The sequence below is a fragment of the Peromyscus eremicus genome, chromosome 15 (assembly GCF_949786415.1).
Source record: "Peromyscus eremicus chromosome 15, PerEre_H2_v1, whole genome shotgun sequence".
Classification (NCBI taxonomy): domain Eukaryota; kingdom Metazoa; phylum Chordata; class Mammalia; order Rodentia; family Cricetidae; genus Peromyscus; species Peromyscus eremicus.
In genome coordinates this window covers 49,734,801-49,757,049 of record NC_081431.1, presented here as the reverse complement: position 1 = coordinate 49,757,049, position 22,249 = coordinate 49,734,801, and the positions used below count along the sequence as shown (strand labels likewise).

The following is a 22,249-nucleotide window of genomic DNA, read 5'->3' as shown; positions in this document are numbered from 1 at the left end:
GGAGGAGGAGGTGGAGGAGGCGTGTCGACGTCTCCTGGGTGGCTAGAGCGTCTTTCTGCGCTCCGTCGCGCGGCCGGTGACGGCGCCCGGAGGCTGTCGGGAAGTAGGCGGGGTGACGTGGGGTTGACGCTCGGCGGCGGGTTTTGCTGAGGTCCGCGGCCGGTCGGTGGTGGCCGCTGGTGCTTGGGGGCTTCGGAGAGCGCGAGGTGGAGTGGGGCGGCGTGTGGCCGGGGCCATGACGAGCAATGCCGGGGAGTGGTGTCTCATGGAAAGCGACCCCGGGGTCTTCACCGAGCTCATTAAAGGATTCGGTGAGCACCAAGGGGACCGTCCCTGGGCCGGGGGTTCCGGGAGGAGGTCCACGTTGGGCCAGGTGGTCTCCCCTGCCGCCACCGGCGCCCGGCGTCGGAGAAGTGACTTCAGGGACTGGAGTCGGCGTGCGTGGAAAGTAGGGCTTCTTCGGCCGCGTCCTCGGCCCGGGGCAGCCGCGTCTACGCAGGGATCTTGGGAGCCACACCACGAGGGCAAGGATTCCCCCCTCTGCCTGGTGCACTGCTGTCTTCTCCGGACTTGGGACTCGACTTGCATTGACTCGAGCGTCTGCCTTCCCTGTCTCCCTCCCTCCGCATCTCCTCCGTGCTTCTTCTCTTGTCCTTTCCACTGTCCCTTCCCTGCGGAGCCTCCCGGTCCCCGGTGTGGTCAGGTGCATCGCCCAGGCCGTCGGTCGTGCGGAGCAGCCGGTCTATAGGGCATGTGTTTTCCAGGGTGGTGTCTGAGGCCCCAGGCGCCCGGGAACTCGAGATTCTAGTTTCTCAAAGCAGAAGTTTCACCTTTCATGTGTGGGCACCTCTTCCGGACCGCCACAGATGCCGACTACGCGGGCCTGCACGCTGCTGCCCCAGGGTCTTTTACTCCCTCCTTTTTGGCTTCCGGTGAAGTGAGTTTTCTTGAGGTAGTGCTCTCGCCTAGAGGCCACATGCTTACCTCTGAATTTCTTTCCGACTTTTATTTCCTTCCGTACTAGTCAACCAATAGGACGTTTATCCTTACTTTCCTCATGTTCCCAGCCTCTGTGGTTTTTTTTTTTCCATTTAAATTTTTTTCTCAAGTATTGTTTTTTAACTTTTATTAAAATTTGTACCTGAGATAGAGCAAACATTAGTGTAGATCTTGTTTCTTGTACATGGCTGAATATTTGGAATATAACCTAGCATATGTTCAACTGTACCTCGGGCATATGGTTAAGGATTGGGAAATTTTAATGTGAATAACCGGATTGCTGCTCTGAAGAACTGAGAGTTCAAACAATAGTAATAGGTGTTCTTACATTAAGAGTATACAGGAAGTGTTTTAGACATATAGCTCATGGAGGAGCTGAGCAAAAGGAAGCCTAATTTGAATTTAGTTATCTGAAGTGCAGTTATCTGAACGTAGCTTACGGAGCAGCTAGCAAAGTCACTAAAACATGGTATAATGAATGGGCGGGAAGAGAATAGGTCTTGGGTGGAAAGGTAAAGTCCTGCTAAATTATATACCATATTGTATAGATTGGGTTGTCCTGTAGTCACTGGGCACTTAGTCCAAAAAAGACTTGAACGTAGGTCAAAACTATTAAAATAAAATAAAATTAGTTTGTGATTAAGATTGATTATGCCTATAGTGTTCAGAGTTATGATAAAATGAGATGAGAAAATCTTTTTGAAAATGGTAAGTTTGTGGGAGATTGGCCTGACATTAAGTCATGGGCTACAGAGGAAGTAGAGTTAGTATTTACATAGTATTTCAATTTCAAGTTGCATGTGGAAGTACCTTCTCCTCCTCCTCTTTGGAGCAGGAATACATCCAGAACATGCTACATTACACGAGGAGTTCTCAGGGCTGTCAACCTTACAGTAGAGGTTGAGTGGTAGTATATTTCTCCTACACAAAAAGAAAAAAAATAATTGACAAGACTGCTGGTTTACTGAATGCAGGAAAGAAGAGACAAAAGAGACTAGTTACTAGCCTGAGTGGCTAATAAAGTGCAATTAGACGACTAGGCTTGATAAGAAAGAAAATTAGATCAGTTTTGATCATGTACTGAATTTGAAGTGTTTGCAGGTTTAGTGATAAATTTTACCTTCAGAATCTTTGTTTGTTTGTTTGTTTGTTTGTTTTTCAAGACAGAGCTTCTCTGTGTAACAGCCCTGGCTATCTTGGAACTCACTGTGTAGATGAGGCTGGTCTTGAACTCACAGAGATAGATCTACCTGCCTCTGCCTCCCTAGTGCTGGGAATGTGTGCCACCACCGCCCACAGACCTTCAGAATCTTAACTAATATCATTTAAAAAGTTGACTTTCAGAGATAGTGGCCCAAGTAAATTTATTTTTAAGTTAATACTGCAGTCTAGGGCTGGTGATAAAATAAGTGGGCAGAAAGTGCTTGCTGCCCAAGCCTGATAACCTGGGTTGCATCCCCAGAAACCATGGTAGAAGGAGCTAACCCCTTCTGAAAGTTGTCCTCTGAATTCCACACACTTTTTGTGGCATGTGCACATTAGTACTCTTACACACATACACAATAAAAAGAAAGAATGTAGTCCATCAACCTATTGTTTTCTGTTTCACATATACATTGAAAATAAAGTTAGACATTAGGGTAATAATACAGAATGCGTTTGCACACATTAAATAGAAAGCAATAGTTATTAATGGATTGGCTCCTAATGTAGAAGAACTTTGCAAAAGGTTAAATGAAGGTAGTTTATATCATCAGCTGCTTCAAAGGAAACTCAACTTTATTCCAATTTTTTTCCATCTTTTTCCTGCCCAGTTCTTGTATTTACAATAGGGTTTGGAAGTTAATTCTTTTGAAAATGAAACATCTGCTTGCATTATGAATACTACTGCAGATTTCTTTGAAATGAACTTACTAACATTGACTAGGCTAGTATCTACTGTGTATGTACTTTTAGTTCACTGTGTTGATCCAGGTGTAGCAAGGTACAGAGGTCTTTGCCATGAGAGAGGAAGTCTGGTGTAGTTTCCTCATCTATAACTACTGGCCCATGCCTTAATACAGATGTGAATTACCTGGGTCCCACGTGGTTCCTTGAGATTAGGTCTCCTGTGATCACATCTAAGGTGTATTTTACTTTATGCTGAGGAAAGAGATAAGTTAATACTTGGCTTTGATACAAGAAATGTAGTTTTGGGAGGTTCATAAAGTATTGTTTATAATTATTGGGATCCCCCAGGCAACACTGGTTCATTTAAAGGATGAGTTTCTAAGTTAGGGCTCTTAGTTAAGTTCAAATTGTATGTATAGTCCTTTTTTTAGAGAGGTTGCATATTCACATCATCAGACACATGGCATATGTATATTGTATACAGTGATCATGTATACAATGGGTTAACTGAGAATGAGGTTGAGGAAAACTTATGGGAATGGTGGTTTTTGTTTTTTTTGTTTGTTTGTTTGTTTTGTGGGGGACGTGGAAACTGGAATCATCCCTACTGCTTTTGGTAGACTTGGTGATGATGTTAAGAGAATGAAAAATTGTTGTGAAACTATCTGTTAGAAGATAGCATAGCAGTTGTTTAAGGCACTCGAAGCATTTTGGGAGAACACCACCAAAGTATTTTTCATAGGGAAGGGTGCTCTGTGTGTATTTTTAAGAGAATTATTGTTCTCTACAGTTTGGAGATTCATCCCTGATAGCCATACTCTTGGTTTGGAATACGTGAGTTTATTAAGTATATAGCAAGCTAAAGTAAGAAAACACATAGCAAAAGATGGAGAGATAAACATCAAATGGGGATTGGAGAGAGAGCTCAGTGGTTAAGAACATGTATGCTTATAACTGCTTGTAACTCCAGCTCCAGGGGATCCTTCTGGTCCCAAGGACACCTGAGCTCATGCGTATGCACACATACAAAGTGTTAAAAAATAAACACTTTGGAAAAAGTGTCATCGTAGGCTGGAGAGTTAAGTTGACTGAACAGTTAAGAACACCAGTTGCTCTTCCAGAGGACCTGAATTCCATTCCTAGCACCCACATGGCAGCTCACAATTGCCTGTAACTCCAGCCCCAGGGGATTCAGTGCTCTAGTCTGACTTCTATAAGCACCAGGTGTGCACGTGGTACACATACATACATATAGGCAAACACTTAAACACATAAAATAATAAAATAAGGGCTGGAGAGATGGCTCAGTGGTTAAGAGCATTGGCTGCTCTTCCAGAGGTCCTGAGTTCAATTCCCAGCAACCACATGGTGGCTCACAACCATCCATAATGAGATCTGGTGCCCTCTTCTGGCCTGCAAGTATGCATGTAGATAGAACACTGTATACATAATAAATAAATAAATAAATCTAATTTAAAAAAATAAAATAAAATAAATAAACCTTAAAAACCCCCAAACCAAAACACCATCAAATCAGGTTCTCAAAACATTCAGTGGAAATCCACTGGGGAAGTTGCTTTGAGGTAGCTGACTGGAGTTCCCCAGAGAATTCTGAGCAGAGCAGAATGTCCCCTCCAGTGAGGCTTCCAGGTAAAAGAACAAATCACAACATTCACAGCATCCAGCAGAAACTAACTGGGGAAGTTGAGGCCAATTTAATGATGTTTTACTATCTACCTGTAATTTACTGATTGTTCATTTACTTTGACTTGCTATATATTTAATAAAAGCACTCATTCAAAACCAGATGTATGACTACTGTAAATCATTCTTCAGACCATAAGAAACATTTTTTTTTTCTTGGCCGGTCATGGGAGGCTGATGCAGGAGAATCACAAGTTCAAGGTCAACTTCAGTTGATTAGTGAAACTCTAAGGGGGGAAAAGGAAAAGGAAAATATTTTTGAAATTAGATTTGGAGTTTTATAGTTCTTAGAACTAACTGTACCAACATAGTGTGTTAGTACATAAATATTTAAAAAATTCTGTCATTTTAATTTTAGAACCTCTTTAGAAGAGTGTTCTGCTTTGGATGACATTAGATGATCATATGGTATAGGATTTAGTTCAATTACTTATGAAAATGTTCTTATAAACATCAGTAGTAATGAATGATCTGTTCAGCCCTGAACTTGTAGAATATGTCCTATGTATCCTTCATATATGCATCCTGCTCTGTCTTTGATTTGTATGTAGTTATCTATTGGATCATAGGACTTACAAGTGTTACAATGGTTTATTAATGTCTGTCCTTGCCAGGGCGTACTACTTGTGCATGGCACACAAAAAGTATTTAGTAAATATTAGTAGTTCATTAACTTTGAAAAGTCTTCCCTCAACTTTGTGTGTGTATGTGTGTGTTTAGTGTGCAAATGTTCATGTTTGTGGAGGCTAGAGGTTTCTTTAGTTACTATCCACTTCAGTTTTTGAGATAGGTTCTCCCGTTGAACCTGGATCTCACTTGTTATCTAGGCCAGCTGGGCAATAAACTCCAGAAATCTGCAGTCTTTTGTCACTCCCCTGTCTCCCAAGGCTTAAGGTTATGGTAGCCTGCCCGCTTAGGCTTTTTTGTGGAACTGGGAATCCAAATTCAGGCCTTCCTGCTTGTGTGCAGGGACTTTACTGCCTGATTTTTCTCCTCAACTTTTTATTTAATATATATTAGGAGACTTAAGTTCTATGTTTGGCATTTTTCCCCTTCTCTGTGTATAACTGTAAAACATTCCTTTTTTTCTTTTTATTTTGCTTTAGACAAAACAGATACTGACTTTGATTTGTATGCGCATGAGAAAAGCAAAGCTCAAACTTGTTATCTTTTTTGTCAAGTTTAAGCTTCAAGACAACCAGGTGTGGTAGCTCATACCCATGAATTCAGCAAGGAACATGAGATGAGGAATTTGAGCTTACACTTGTGTTTTGTGCTAGGGATTGAATATAGGTACTCTGCCGTTGAACTAGAGAACCATTAAAATAGTTTTTTTTATAGGAGGTCTGAAGGCTTCTCCAGTACTCACTTGAAAATAATCAGGAATATTAGATTTCTAGACAACTGCAAGCAAATGTGGGTTTTAATTAGTAGGGGAATTCAGGCAAACAACTTAATATCCTGAATACTCTTCTGTTAGTCATATTCTGTAGGTATTAGAGAGTGTCTATCCCAAACAGTTTACATACAAGAGACACTGGTAGGCATAGTCATTTTTATGCATTGTAATACTAGCTAACATCTGGTGGCTTTCAGTGTTAGGCACTGTATTAAATATGTCTTATTTACTCTCTCATTTGTGTCTCACAACAGTTGCATGAGGCTGAGGATATAGAGGTAAAATGGTCATACACAGTCAGTGGTTGAGCCAGGATTCAAATTTAGCAAATAAGAGGCTGAGTGCCTACCACATGACTACTATGGTTCTTCTAGAATGAGGTTTCTTAATTGGGGTTAATACTATTGGTTAGATAATCCTGGAGGCCTCCTTATGTTGCCTAGGCTGGCCTTGAACTCCTGTATTCAAATTATTCTGCCTTAGCTTTCCTAGTACCTGAAACTAGAGATATGTTATCTCACCCAGCCAGATAATTTGTGTCCTGTGTAATATGGGATGTTTATCATTATTTCTTCCTACTAGATGCCGGTGGTAAGTCGTCTGTACTCTCCAGACTAATGACCAAAAAAAAGTCTATAGACATTGTGCTGTATATTCCCAGGGGAGCAAAATAACCATGTGGAAACCAGTGGTCTAGAAGAGTGTGCTAGGGTTAGGGAAAGAGGTTAGTAGGATATATATGCTTGGAATGTATCAAAACTAAAGATTGAGCGTTACAGTTAAGTGCTGTTCTTTCACGGAAGAAGAAAGTATATATTGATTTAAAAGGGAAGTTAAGGACAGTAAGAAACTAAAAGAGCCAAGGACTGAGATGCATTAGAAAGCAGAGGTCACAGGGCGCTGATTCAGTGTGAATAAACTCTCGAAACTTCACTACTGTGCCTTCACAGTAAGTCACTGGGAAACGAAGCAGAGTGGGACTTGGCAGCTTCACCTTTTTCATAGGTCATGTCTTGTTGCCCTGGCATGTGTCTTTCTTTTAGTTAGTGCATTATTTATTGGTAAAGGAGAAAATGAGTTACTTGTTTTCTAAAGAAAATAATTTCTTGTTTCAGGTTGCCGAGGAGCGCAAGTAGAAGAAATATGGAGCTTAGAGCCTGAGAGTTTTGAAAAGTTAAAGTAAGTGGAGTTTTAGTTGTATTTACCTACATTTCAGCACACTTTTAAAACACCCAGATTTGTTTGTTCCTTTCACTTGAATTATCCAAGGTTGAGTACATTTAGTTTGTTTGTTTGTTTTTGATCCTGGCAAGTGATGGTAGTTCTAGGCCAGGCCAGCCTAGACTATGTAGTAAGATTCTGTCTCTACAAACAAACCAACAGGAAACATTGACTGTAGCTACAGATGGAGGACCAGATGGGTTTTCATTTCATTTCATTTCCTTTCGAGTCTTCCAGTGGGGACAAGAAATGGGCTTTTCAAAGGGCAAATGGCAGCTGGGCCTGCTGCCTCATTCTTTGTAATCTCAGTTTAGGAGGCTGAGGCAAGGGACTGTCAGGAAGTTTGAGGCCAGCTTGGCTATATAGTAAGTCTTACCTGGGCTCTAGAGTGAGACTTTGTCACTAAAACCCTATAAAGTAAATAAAGGGGGAAGTGGGTACTTACAGCTGCTAACTGTTTGTAGTAGTAGGAAAAAGATGAGATTCTTCCTCCCGCTTTTATCTTCCTCATAGAAAGAGATGAGAGACTCATTCTGGTGGAAATTAGGAAAGGTGAAGAGGTGTCATTTGAACTGTATAAAGGATTTTTTTTTTTTTTTTTGAGAAGGAACCTGTCAAAGATAAGAAATCTTAAACAATGACTTCATGTTTCTTATAATTCCATTAAGAGTGAGTAACTTCATTATGTCTGAGATGGCAGTAGCCATTCAGACTGTAGTTTGAGGATTATACATAAATTCAATAATCATGCAAAAGTGTGTCCTGTCAGCTGTTTTTATATAAACATCCTATAGGAGCTTTATTTGTACATACTGGGTTTTGATGTAAATGAATAGCTTCCAGTTTTAAAAAGTTCTTTATTTTCAGTTTCCCTTGTTTGTTCTAAGACAGAGAGTCACATGTAGCTCAGGCTGGCCTCAAACTCCTGGTCTTTTTCCCTCTACCTCCCAAGGGCTGGGTTTGTAGGCATATGCTACCACACTCACTCAGTTATTTTTCTGTTTTGTAAAGTGAGTTGATACAAGATAAAAAAGAATTGCCTCTAGATTTGAGAAAACAATTTTATATAATTCTGTTCTAAATGATCTAGGTTTTAGTTTCAAGCCAACTTTCTAATGACTATAAGTGGCTGTTTTAGTTAAAAAATTTTCATATTCACTTAATTTAGTTAATTTGTATTCTCTTTGTTAAATAGCTGACTATGACTTAATATATTGATGATATGGCTTTGGTGTTGCTAATTTAGTTTTTTATTTTGTAGGCCAGTTCATGGGTTAATATTTCTTTTCAAGTGGCAACCAGGAGAAGAACCTGCGGGCTCTGTGGTTCAGGACTCCAGACTTGAAACAATATTTTTTGCCAAGCAGGTATGGTCTATAGATTCCCTGAAAAATTGCATGAGCCAAGGGACTCTATGTATTTGTGTCTATTTTAGTACTTTGTTTTGTTGTGGGTCCCTTTACACATTTAAAGTTTATTTCCAGAAATTACTTTTGGATTATCTCTTAGTATTTAATGTATTGTACAGTAGAACTGAGACATTTAAGAAGTGATCAGAGGATTAAAATTTAACAAGATTGTTACACGTTAATATAAGTAGCTTATGGACAAACTCGGAGCCTCCACCATAACAAGCAGCCATTCTATAACAAAGTAATTTTGTGAACCTCAAATAACATATTTTAAATGAATATTTAACTGTATTTACCAAACCAAAATTTGAAAGTGGTTAAAAAAATTCATTGTTTTAATCATCTTAAATGTGTTAATACCTGGGTTAATGGCACCCACATCGATTGTCTCTTTTGTTTCCTCATGTAGTCTCTCTTTGTTTGGTTTGCTTTGTTTGAAGTAAGTGAAGAAAATCTACACTTCAATATGTGTGCGTTAGAAGGAGTAAAATTTTTTTTAGGTAACTGTGGTATTCTTTGACACTGTATGGAAACTCTAGAAGTGTTATTCTAAAAGTTATGTTGAACTGGTTGAAACAAGCAGGTCGAACTGAGTTGGAGGCCAGACTGGTTAGTATAGTGAGTACAGACTCTTCTGGGGCTACACAGTAAGACCTTGCTTCAAGAACAAAAAACAAAAACGTTAGTTGCTTTGTGAAATGGGCCTTTTGCTCTGTTAAATTCCTTTGGATTATTTGACCCTTTGTCATTTTTGATTCTACATGATTGTACAGCAATGCTATTTATTTGGAAAACTTACTGTTTATATGCTTCATTTAAATATTGATTTGATTGAACTGAGGATTGTAGCAAGTCACATTTGTTAAAATCATTCTCTATGTTATTAGAAAAATTATGTCATGAAATTTGTAAACTAGGGCTTGTTCAGAGTTTTATAAAATTCTAAATTTTTTTTTTTTTTTTTTTGGTTTTTCGAGACAGGGTTTCTCTGTGTAGCTTTGCGCCTTTCCTGGAACTCGCTTTGGAGACCAGGCTGGCCTCGAACTCACAGAGATCCGCCTGCCTCTGCCTCCCGAGTGCTGGGTTTAAAGGTGTGCACCACCACCGCCCGGCTAAAATTCTAATTTTTATTTGAAAGTTCAAATCAGTGATAAACACCTGTGAGATTTCCTTAAAACCATAGGCTGATATTATTTATTTTAAGTAAAATATTTCTCAAATACTCTTGATTAAAATCATGTTGGCCAGTCATTTATTTTAAGTAAAAATGATGTTCCAGAAAAAAACCATCAACTTAGCTGATAATTCCAACTATCATGCAAGTGCTTTTCTCAAACAGCTAGCATTTCTTTGTATTGTGGTCTGCAGAAGTTATTTGTATTTTGTATTTCATTCCACAAAATAGTAAAGACCAGTGTAAGATCAAAATTTAATAAAAAACAATTTTCACTGCTTTGTAAATGATATCTTTTAGTGAAGCTGCTTCATTTAATTTGTTTGCTTTTTTGAAACAAAGTTTCTCTTTGTAGCCCTGACTTGCCTGGAACTAGCTCTGTAGACCAGGCTGGACTGGAACTCACTTTCCTGCCTCTACCTCCTGAGTGCTGGGATTAAAGGCGTGTAAAATTTTTAACCTGCTTAATGCTGCTGTTTGGGGCTATTTATTTATTTAAATACACCATTACTTTTATGCCATCAGCAAGTGGAAAAGCAAGGGAAAAGGTAAAAACTGTGCTAGTTAGAATTATGATAGAAGTAACTGAGCTTAGAAAAGATCTTTGTTCTTCCTAGAGATTCATGTCCACACTTTGAGAACTGCTCTTGTTTATACAGTGATCAGAAGAAAGTTAAATCCAAGTTAGACTTCCTCTGTATATCTGGCTCATTGTTTGAAAAAGTTGAAAAAGAGAATAGTTAGTTTAATTTATTAGTGGGATCAGTGTTTGAAATCCAAGCCAAAAAATTATTTAGTTTAAAAATTGTGATTGTTTCTGTCATGTACAAAATTAATACATTATTTCCATTCATACCTGTTAGATCAGGCCGTGGCTCTTCTCTTTGGTAACCTGTCTGCTTTTTTCTCTTCTGTTTTATTTATTTATTTATTTATTTAATTTTGGTCTTTTTCTATTTTCCTTTAATTTCTGAATTTCATAGTTTTAAGAGAAGTTAGAATTTCTTTGTTCTTTCTGGAAAATATGCTTTTATTATTGAGTTAAAACATCACTTCTTCCTAATAGTATGGAATTACAATTAGGAACATAAATATCTTTATAATCTCACACTGACCACAACTAGGCACTTTTAGTAGTTTGACTCATTTAATCAATTAGTAGACTATGTATCTGTTATACAAGTTGTAAGTGTTTAAAAAATATATTGAAACTGAAAGAGTTCATTGTTCTTGCTTCAGAGATGGCCACTGTTAAATTCTTATATTTTTCTTTAGGCCACTGTTAAATTCTTATATTTTTCTTTATGTTTCTCTCTCTCTGTATTCTTGTCTATGTCTGTATTTGCTGTTTCTTCCACATTAGACTGTAAATCTGAGAGCTGAGAATTTTGTTTTAAAATATAGTACATGGCATATAGTATGTATCTAGTAAATGGAGACTGAATTGCTTGTAACTAAAACTATCATGACTAAAGAAATTTGGCCCACTAACACCAAGACATGATTAAGATGTATGGTTTAATCAAGCCTAACTATGTTTTTGTTGTGGTGGTAGTAGGTTTTATTGTTGGTGTTTTGGTTTTTTTTTTTTTGCGGGGGTGGTGGGTGGTGGTGGTGGTAATCTCACTATGTAGCATAGACTAGTTTGGAACTTGGCATTCTGTCTCACCTTCCAAGTGTTGGGATTACAGATATGTGCCACTATACTTGGCTAGAGACTTTGCTGTTGGTAAGGCTAAGGAGAGTACTTGATACAAAAAAGATAATACTATAGTAAGAATTTATATAGTGGTATAAATTAATCTGGTATTCTTTGATTATTTTCTTATTCATTTTATTTTTTTCATTCTTTTTTTAAAAATACTTTTTGAGATTAAAATTTGCTTGTGAGTGTTTTACTTGGATGTGTATGTATGTATCACATGCATGCATTGCCTGTGGAGGCCAGAAGAGGGCATTGGATCCCCTGGAACTAGAGTTATTGTAGCTGAAGTTTTCTCCAGTCCTGCCCAGCCCCACGGACCCCATAACCGCTTATAAAATAATCACTCAGAAGCTCATATTAATTAAACTGCTCGGCCATTAGCTCAGGCCTATCACTGTCTAGCTCTTACACTTAAACTCAGCCCATTTCTGTTAATCTATATGTCGCATGTCTTCCATGGCTTTACCTGCTGCCTTTATATGTTGCTCCCTGGACAGCAGGCTGGCGTCTCTTCCTCAGCCTTCCTCTTCCCAGAATTCTCTTTTCTGCTTGTCCCGCCTATACTTCCTGCCTGGCTACTGGCCAATCAGCATTTTTATTTATCAATCAATCATCACAACATATATTTACAGCATATAGGACATTCCATAGCAAGTTATAGACAGTTGCTAACCACCATGTAGGTGCTGGGAATCAAACTCTAGTCCTTTGGAAGAGCAGTTAATGCTCTTAACAACTGAGCCATCTGTCCAGCCCCCTGGGTTACATTTCTATCTTAATGTAATTTAATATTTTATTTGTATTGTACTATTATTATACTATTTTTAAGATGTCAAATTAATGGTTTCCCAATATTATGTTTCATGTGAGCCTGTGAGGAGAATTATTATATAAATACATCATCCTTGATTTTATGTTTCAAGGACTTAAAGCCTTGCAGTGAAGAGTATATAGGCTTTTAGGAATATTTTCAGAAAACTAAAAATTGAATTTGAACTGGATGTGATCATACGTTGAAGGCTGAAGCATTACATTTCGGTAATACTTTTGTACAAACTGCTGTTGTCATGTTACTGACAGCTAAGGCATGATTTACTAACTTCCTTTCTATTTGTCTGACTACATCTCTTCTGCCTTTTAGGAGAGAATTGAATAGTTAGAAAGACTGGGGGACTTCACCAAAAGGACAGTCACCAGCTATGGTTTACTAGAGCTGGTATATAGATCAAAATCAATAAAGGAGAGAATTGTGTGAAGCAAAATCCAGAAAAGTTCCATGGGTGTAACTTGCAGTTACATTTCGCTGTGGTGTCACAGACTGTACTGACTTTTCGCTCAGCACATACTGACAGTATGAAGTGTATTGTCTTCAGGGAAATTCTCATTGATTTGTAGTGGTAATGGTTTTTATAGATCTGATTGATTTTTCATGTAGATTACCTTAGTCTTCTGCCCATAGGAGACAGAGCTGATAATGCTGACCCAGAGTCCCCACTCTAAGGCACATTGTTAGAATATGAGTGTGGCACAAAGCCCTATATAAAGGCATCTTTCCCAGGCATCACTTTTCAAGACCCCCTAGATAGAGTTGGACCAAGGAGTCAAACTTTTGAGGGTGAAGTTATTTGCTGAATAAATAGATAAAGGATTTGACCTTGTTGAGGAGTTCTGCACAATCTGTACTGAGTAAGAAGTAGTTCAGCTGAAACTGTAGGTTAAGTAGGTATTACCTAGAGGAAGAGGCTGAGGGTTATTCCAGACTAATAACAGCTTCCTGGTAAAAGGAAGTATAACTACTGGGAGATACTAAAAGGCTGGTGTAGCTAATTATGGAGAGCAATGGGGAGATGATGTCATGAAATAGGAAATTGAGTAGGCAACATATTAGTCAGAATCAGGTTAGGCTAGATACAGGTTTAGAGAAGCAGTGGTCTTACAGTAAGTAATCAGTTTCCTCCTTTTATGACCACAAACTTCAAGGCAACAGTTTTGTTTCTTTGTGTATATCTGCTATTTCAGAGTTTTCTATATGGTTCAAGATCATTGCCAGAGTTTGGTCATTCTAACACAGTTCCAGATGCCAGATGGTAGAAAGCAGGCAGCACACTCTGTTGCCTTTATGGACATTTATAGAATTTGTTATATGCTTACTTTAAAAAGTTAAACAAAACTTAGTAACTTGAGTTAGCAAAGGAAGCTAGCAAGATTGTCTTCATTCATGTGTGCAGCAGCCCTCATTAGGATTGTTCTCTGTATTCTGTGAGTAATAGTAAGCTAGTAAAGTGTTTTTCAGGAGGATAGCATGATTAAATTTCATTTAGAAAATCACCTTGGTTACCCTGCAAGAATACATTCTTGACATGTTGTAGAATATAAGCCTAGATATTAATAAAATTCCAGTTGAGAGTAAGCAAGACTGAAAGTAGAGGTGGATGTAGATTTGAATACACTTAATCCTTATGAGGTAAAGTATAATGAGTAGATTGTGAAAGTGGAGGAGGAAGACATTGCTGATGCTTGTATTTTTTTCTCTTAGTTTACTGAGCATATACAGAACAAATGGTGTGTATTTATACTTGATTTATAGCAAATTTATGATTGGCTCAGTCATGTTTTTTTAATTTGGCTATGTAGTTGTTTATTTAAAGAAATACAGTAAATGCCTAATATGAATAAACTTGTTTTTTCCTTCTGTCTTACCGTTGTCTAATCTGTATCTTCCCTCTGTCCATCCAACATAACCATCGTGTGGAATTCTGTTTCTTATTCACTCCCTGCCCCTCTATTTGTGTGTGTGCGTGCGCACCAGAGTCCAGTCATAGACATTCCTCAGGCACAATCTACTTTGTTAAGTAAAGATCTCCCACTAGCCCAGAACTCAGCAAATAGGCTAGGCTGTCTGACCATGGAGCTCAGGTATCCACTTATCTGCTTCCCCAGCACTGAGGTTCTCAGCATGGCTGTTAGGCCAGCTTTTTTTAAAAAATGCAAGTTCTGGGCATTGAACAGTCCTTATTCTGCAAACACTTTATTGACTGAGCCTTCTACCCAGGCTCCTTGTTTGCATTTTTAAATAGTTTTTGTAGTTTTACAGACTTTAAAAGGGTATATGTATGTAAAATTTTTAACTTAATAAAAAGTATCATGCTGTATGTAATTTTGAGATACTTTTTTCACTCATTGTTAAATTCCATTCATAAGTTGTCACTATAATTCATGTATTTTGTGTGGTATATAATATAGGCTGCATGGACTTTCTATAGTGTACTTGTAGATTGTCATTTGGGTTTCTTTTCTGTACATTCCATTTTGTTTTGTTTTTTTAAACAGGGTTTCTCTGTGTAGCCCTGGCCATTCTAGAAGTCACTCTGTAGAGCAGGCTGGCTTCAAACTCAGAGATTCACTTGCCTGTCTCCCAGTGCTGGGATTAAAGACATGCATCACCACTGCCTGGCAGTACCTTCTTGTCTCGTATATCTCCATAAGTAGAATGATGACTTAGTGTAATATATAAATGCCCAATTTAGGAGAAAATGTTAAAAACATTTCCTGAAACAGCGGCTCTCATTTATATTCCTCTTAGCAGAGTGTAAGAATCGAAAGCTAGAAGCTAACAAGATGGATCAGCAGGTGAAGGAGCTTACCACCAAACCTGACAACCTGAGTTCAGTTCCCTGAACCAATAAGGTGCAGGACAGAAGCCCTGCTCTTTTTTCTCATCATTTGCTCATATAGTCTTAGTGTTATTTCTCCAGTTTGTCATCTTACTGTTAAAGTTCTTTCATGTTTCTTTTGAGGTATAGCATTGCATGTTGTAGTCAGTGTTTTTATATTTGATGTCAGAAATTGTTCTCTCTCCGAAGTTATAAAGAGTATTTACCTATATAGTTTAATACTTAGTTTTGACATTTATGTCCAGTTTTCAGGAGTTGGGTTTTGATATAGTGGTGTGAGAAAGGGGTCCAGCTTTATGGTTTTCATGTAGATTACCATTCTTTTCCCTTACCTAATCAGTCAAACATTTATTTCCCTGTTTTTTATGTTCTACTTATGTTGTACCCCAAAGTTCCCTGTCTGTATTGATATGTGTATTGCTTGGACTGTGATCCATTGACTGATAGGTCTGTCTCTGTCCATTATACACTGTCTTAACACCTCTGCTTCTTCATGAATGCCAATATCTAATAGGTCTCTTTACTTGCTCTTTTCCAAGAATATGCTTGCTGTAATTGTCTCTTATGTCCATTTAAATGACTGTGTCACCCACAAGTAATGGGAGTTGTATTTTTTCTAAACCTTTGGGCTTCATTTACCTCCAATGGAATCATTTAAGACTTTTACTATTACTCTGTGTAGGATATTGACTCTGCCTGTTTTTATAATGTTATTTTTTAAATAATGGAGTATTGCCATTAGTTTACTGTATTATGAAAAGATATTGTACTTTTTATATTTCTGTTTAGATGATCATGTTTAGTACACCTCATTTAATAGGTTACTATGGCCAATGTTGATGACTTTTTCTCATTATCATCTTTCCATACCTGCACTGACCAGTTGAACCTATTGTGGTCTGTCTATATGACAATAGTAGTCTGCTTAAGGTTTTTGGATCACTTTATAAATGATATGTGCCTTAATTTTTCATAATGGCTTTGCTAGTTTAGTTTTAGTATGAGGGCCATGGTAATTCAGTGAAATAAGTTGGAATTTATTTTACTTCTATTATCTTGAAGAATTTTTGTAAAGTTAAGATGACTGTTTTTCAGTGCCAGTCATAGCGGCCCACCTCTTTAAACCCAGCACTCATGAGGTAGAGGCATGCAGATCTCAGAGATTTCGAGTCCAGCCTACCGAGACCCTGTCTTGAAAAAGCAAAGCAAAACAACAAAAAAAGATTTTTTCTTTTCAAATTTTGGTAGATTTGGCCTATAAGGTCATCTTAGTTTGGCATTTGTGAAAATCTTTTAAACTATTCTGTAAGTTTAATAAAAACTTCAGGCTATTTATTTCTTTTAGAGTTCCCCCTAGAATTTCTCAATTTTGGCTCTTACGGGCTGCAAGAATATAGTATAGAAATTCAGCTGTGTATTAAAGCTATACCTTGACCAGCCAAAGGTCCTGTCAAGAGGCAAGCCATTTATTATGAATATTTGGTGCTACCCAGCCTTTAATATTTCAGCTGTCTTCTACTATGAAATTCTTGCATGTCCAAGTATTTCCAGACCTGTTGAACTTCTAGATAATTTCCCTGCTAGGTCATGTAAGCAAAGACAAGCTGGCCTGAGACACATAGCTTTGCTTCTTGTGCAAATGAAGCTCAGACCCCCTGACCCGAGGCCTAGTGGCTCTCCAGAGCAACTGACTGAGAACAAAAGAGGTTTTTATATATCAAGGTGGGAGGTAAAATAACATTCCTGAGGAGGCAGAGAATTGTGTGCCCAGGAAAAGAAAGGGTGGGCATTTTCTGCAGAAAGAGACAGAAAGGCATGGCAGAGAGAGAAGAGAGGACGACAGAGGTTCCGTAGAGGGTAAGCAGATCTCCAGTGGAGTTTCCTGAGTGCCAGGAGTAGAGAGTAGCAGAGATGGAGAAAGAGGATACAGAGATTGAAGATGAGGCTGGAAGCGTAAGAGTTTAGTCGTTAGCAGGACTATGAGCTGGGGAACTGGACGGAACTGAAGCTATGGAAACAGAATTTCATCCCAGAGAAATAAAGTAGATGGGTAAAGAGCCTGGTATGTCTAGAGTTATTCCTTCCTTGAATGCCTGGTGGAGCTATAGCTGTATTGATAGAATTTTGTCTTAGAGGAATAAAGTTAACAGACATAAGAACGTACGTAGTGTACGTAGATTTTTTTTCCCTCAGATATCCCACGCCGGATATAGCAAGCCCCCAGACCCTGGGTATTCTATATTTGGCATTAAATTTTAAAGTTATTTCATACGGTTATTAGCATTTCCTTATTTTATATTTTACTTTTAGGCATATTCTTGAGTTCTAGATTCCTTATTTATGTGTTTATATAAAAGTAGTTTTATTATTAATATTCTACCTTTAGTATTTCACACTTTTGTTAGGGTTAGGATAACAACCAAGATGATCTTGTTTGTATTTTCAATCCAATCCTTAATTTTAACTGAATCGTTCTGAAACACTTTTTATTATGTAGTTTCTCTATTAAAAATCTTTTAGGAAATTTTTAAGATCATTGATTTGTAAGGTAGTAAATGACCCCTATGACTACAACCATACCAATACAACCAAAAATGCTCTTTAGTTCTTAAATATATCATCTTAATTTGTTCCTTTACATAAATTCTTTCCATATTTTAGAATGAATTTCATTCTGTTAGCTTTAGTTAGTTAGTCCAAATTTTCAAAGTTACATAAAAATATAAAAATTTCCTTTAGAAAGGACCTTTGGTATGTCAGTTAAAATTATTTCTTCTGTATTAGTTTGGTTTTCTGTTGTTCATAACTCTTTGTGGCTCCTCATTTCCCAAGTTTCTTCATGAGCAACATGCTTATCTCAGTACTTAGTTTGATTTTGTATTTTTGAGATAAGGTCTTACAATGTTGAACACTAAAGCTTAAGGGACCCTACTTCCTCAACCTCTTAAATTTACTTTTTATTTTAAAATTTAATATTATATCTGTGTGTGTGTGTGTGTGTGTTGTTATGTGTGTATTGCATATCTATGAGTCTTTGGGCATGTGTTCTTACATACATACATACAGAGGCCAAAGCAGGTGTCTAGCATCTTCTTCTTATTGCTGTGTGCCAACTTTGGAAAAATGTATTGTTTTCCTCTTAAGAAGCCAGACTTTGCCTCATTCATGGTTGTGTTTGTATGTGTGTTTGTTGTTTTGTGTTTTTTTTGTGCTCACTGTGGAGCCTTGGCTGGTATTGAATTTGCTATGCAGACCAGGCCTGCTTCGAATTCAGAGATCCACCTGCCTGTTTTCTGAATGCTTGGATTAAAGATGTGCACCACCATGCCAGGCCGATTCACTGTTTCTGCCTTTGTGTTTAATGATGTATGTGTGTTTGCTTGTGGGTTTGTGTACATGAGTGCAGGTGCTCCCAGAGACCAGATGTATTGGATCCTTTGGAGCTGGAGTTACCTACAGTTATGAGATGCCTGATGTGAACCAAATCCAGGTCCTTGGTAAAAGCAAGTGCTATAAAGTAGTTAATGATCTTGCTGGAGAAGCCCATATGCATATATACATACACACACACACACATATATATAAATATATTCAAAATCAGCTTAGCGTGATGTCTGCCATACAAATTCTAGAATCAGACTGTCTCTCAGTTAGCTATGTGTCTTTGGGAAAACACTTAATTCTTTGTGTCTCAGCTTCTATAAATATAGCATAAAAATGTTATTTTCGTAGTTTGTTGGGAAGATTAAAATAATAAAATGTGTAAGGTACCCAGAAAACTATCTGGTACAAAGGAGGTACTACTAACTTTTTGTTGGCTCATGTTTATATAAGATCTATGTATGTAGTCTGTTGAACATAAAATATGATGACAACACTGTGGCTTATGATTGAGTGAAAATATGTGGACAATATACTCTCTTGTTGGAAGAAGTACATTAAGGGGGAGGACATTCCTTTGTTCTAGTCGGCTGTTTTAAGATAGGCTGGTTGGTCTTGCTATCTCACCTGGACTTGTTTTCAGTCTTAGTGGTTATTAAGTGTCTTTGACTGTCTCAAATCTTCAACTCAAGAATTTTATCAAGTTCCTGAAAGTAGATCAGAGCGGGAACTAAATGTTTATGCTAATGCTATATTAAATAGAATTTGAATACTACTTCTGTTTGGGGGATGTTTTGCCAATAAAAAAAATTTAAAGCAAATTCATTGTATCTTCCTTTTTCTATTTGTATAGGTAATTAATAATGCTTGTGCCACTCAGGCTATTGTAAGTGTACTACTGAATTGTACCCATCAAGATGTCCACTTAGGAGAGACATTATCAGAATTTAAAGAATTTTCCCAAAGTTTCGATGCAGCTGTAAGTAGTCTTCTTAATCTTAAAATGACCTACTTGTGATTGTTCTTGTTATAATAGGCTACTTTTCAATATTGTTTTAGATGAAAGGGTTGGCATTGAGCAACTCAGATGTGATTCGACAAGTGCACAACAGTTTTGCCAGGTAAAAGATCTGTGCCTGTCTGTCTGTCTGTCATCTCTATCATTTTTGTCCCTAGTGTTTGCTCTCACTCCTTTTTCTTCCCTGTAGACAGCAGATGTTTGAATTTGATACAAAGACATCAGCCAAAGAAGAAGATGCTTTTCACTTCGTCAGTTATGTTCCAGTTAATGGAAGGCTGTATGAATTAGATGGATTAAGAGAAGGACCAATTGATTTAGGTAATTTGCTTTCTGCTCTGATATTTCACATTAGAGAAGGGAAAAAAGATTTTATATTCTCTTTAATGTTAACTGCAGTTCTGCTTAAATTTTGGGGATGAAAGCTACTTTGAGGTAGTATAATATGATGGTCTTGAGCACTTGGTGAAATTAAATCACAGGTTATATAGGACTTACTGACCCTATTCATTTGGGGCCTATGAATTTTTTTCTAAGGGAATGTGCTTTCTCAACACATAGCTCACATAATTTATTTTTAATTAAAATAAGTGAATTTATTTATTTTGAGACATGGCTTCTGTCTAAGGAGCTGGCCTTGAATGCTCAGCTCTGCAGTGTAGAACAAGAGAAGGGAAACGGTCTTAAGGGAGTTGGTCATGGAGTCCATGTGACAAGAAAGCAGAAATGGGAGAAAGAATGAATCAACTAGAAGGGGGTAGGAGGCATCAGGAAGGGCGCTGTGGGAAAGCAACAAATGGAAGCGAAGTAGAGTGAGGTGTGTGTGGGAAAATGCCATCATGGAAAAGCCATGCGCTTTATGATAACCTAAAATATCGATTAAAGCTCTGTGTGTGTGTGAGAACAGGAGTGCAAGTGCACGCGAAGCTCTACAGTATGTGATAGACAAGGACTCCTAACACTGAACTACACTCCAGCTCCTCCCAAAAGGATTATAATTCTTTTTTTATGACTTCATTAACTTTCTTCTTTTGTTGTATTGGATTACAATCCAGCAGACATTTGCTTTATTTGAATCTGATACATGCTATTAATTAAACTTTATACTTTCATACATTAAAAAAAAATATTAGGCCCAGAAGTGCAACTCAGTGGTAGAGTTCTCACCTACCATGTGTGATGACCTAGACTAATTCCCCATCACTGAAATAAATAATTAAATAGGTTTGTTTTGTTTATAATTTTGATCATTTTCCACATTTATAACTAATAATTCATCTAGTGAATTTTTTGTCTTTAAGAATATTTAATTATTCTGTGTCTGTTAGTAGAAGTTGGTTTTCCTTAGTTTGATGATTAATTTTATCTCTGCATGTCTTCTGTTGACTTCTGTCTGATCAGCAACTGTTTATTCATTATAATTATCAAGTATAAAGGAAGTAGTAGACAACATAGAATTGATACATTTATTGTACAGCTGGTGGTTGTGATATAACTTCTGGGAAAAAGAGGATTAAAACATTTTGGCTAAATGGTCTTGCATCATAGGTGTTTTTCAATTTTAATTTTTCCTAGAATATAGTAATTATAAAAAGTTTTTATCCATTATGATGTTTCTATGCATACATATGATATATTTTGCTCTTTTTCACCCTCTATTACTCCTTATCGCTTTTTATTTTACATTTTTGGAGAGTCAGACAATAAGGATTGAGTCCTTATTTTGCCACTAACATGTGGATTTTTTTTTTCTAATCCTTCAGTTTTGTCATCTATGAAACATAACCTAGAAAAAATTGATTTAACAATTTGTGTGTAGAGGGAGGAAGAGAGAGACTATGAATAAACATACCCAGGGCTACGTATGTGTTAGGCAAGCACTCTGTCACTGAGTGTAGAGATCTTTATCTCATGATTGTACATTTAAGTGAGTTATCTTCCTAATTTATCCCTTACTTCCTCGAGTATTTTAGTGTCTACCAACATACCTGTTGCATGGTAGCATGGCACGATGTTAAATGATAGTATGACAGTGCAAACAATAGTATTCTTTCTGTTATCAGAAAGTAAGAACTGAAGCTTAACGTAATTACACTAAAAATAATTGACAAGGTGGATGGTGGCTCACACCTACAGTTCAAGCTCTGGGAAGGCTGCATCAGAAGAGTTGCATGTCGTCAGACAAAGTAGACTACATACTGAGACCTTTAAAACACACACACACACACACACACACACACACACACACACACACGACATTTGTGTAAGTCCTGAGTTTACTTAAGTATTGTTGATTACAACTTTGGGAGAATGTTAATGTTGTCTTTTCTATTTCTGTTTTAACTGATTTACATTTCCTTCTAGGTGCATGCAATCAAGATGACTGGATTAGTGCAGTGAGGCCAGTCATAGAGAAAAGGATACAAAAGTAATGCTCCACTCATGCCATTGATGTATAAATCTGGTTTTTAAGGTTTTTCTTAATTAAAAAAAATTTAATTCTTTAATGTTACATGTTAACCATCTGACCTACTCTTGATTAAATTAATGCGTTCAGAAAATGTGTTTTAGAAATTTTATTTGAGATATGGCTGGCAAACACATTGATATCCATTAAGTGAGGATTTTTTCTTTTTGTTTTGTTTTGTTTTGGCAGTGTAGGGTATTGAACC

The 22,249-nt window shown here is 37.4% G+C and overlaps 1 protein-coding gene and 1 non-coding gene across 2 annotated transcripts; both read left to right on the top strand.

Moving 5' to 3' along the window:
* Nucleotides 1–88: 88 nt before the first annotated feature.
* Uchl5 (ubiquitin C-terminal hydrolase L5) lies at nt 89–22,061 on the top strand. The gene is made up of 7 exons (XM_059280330.1): nt 89–311; nt 7,108–7,171; nt 8,475–8,580; nt 19,413–19,538; nt 19,619–19,680; nt 19,768–19,898; nt 21,942–22,061. The coding sequence occupies exons 1-7, from the start codon at nt 236–238 to the stop codon at nt 22,007–22,009; spliced, it is 633 nt and encodes a 210-aa protein (XP_059136313.1). The 5' UTR covers nt 89–235; the 3' UTR covers nt 22,010–22,061.
* Nucleotides 1,794–1,928, top strand: LOC131925894 (small nucleolar RNA U109). The gene has a single exon (XR_009383391.1). It is a non-coding gene; the product is annotated as a small nucleolar RNA U109 (small nucleolar RNA).
* Nucleotides 22,062–22,249: the final 188 nt, after the last annotated feature.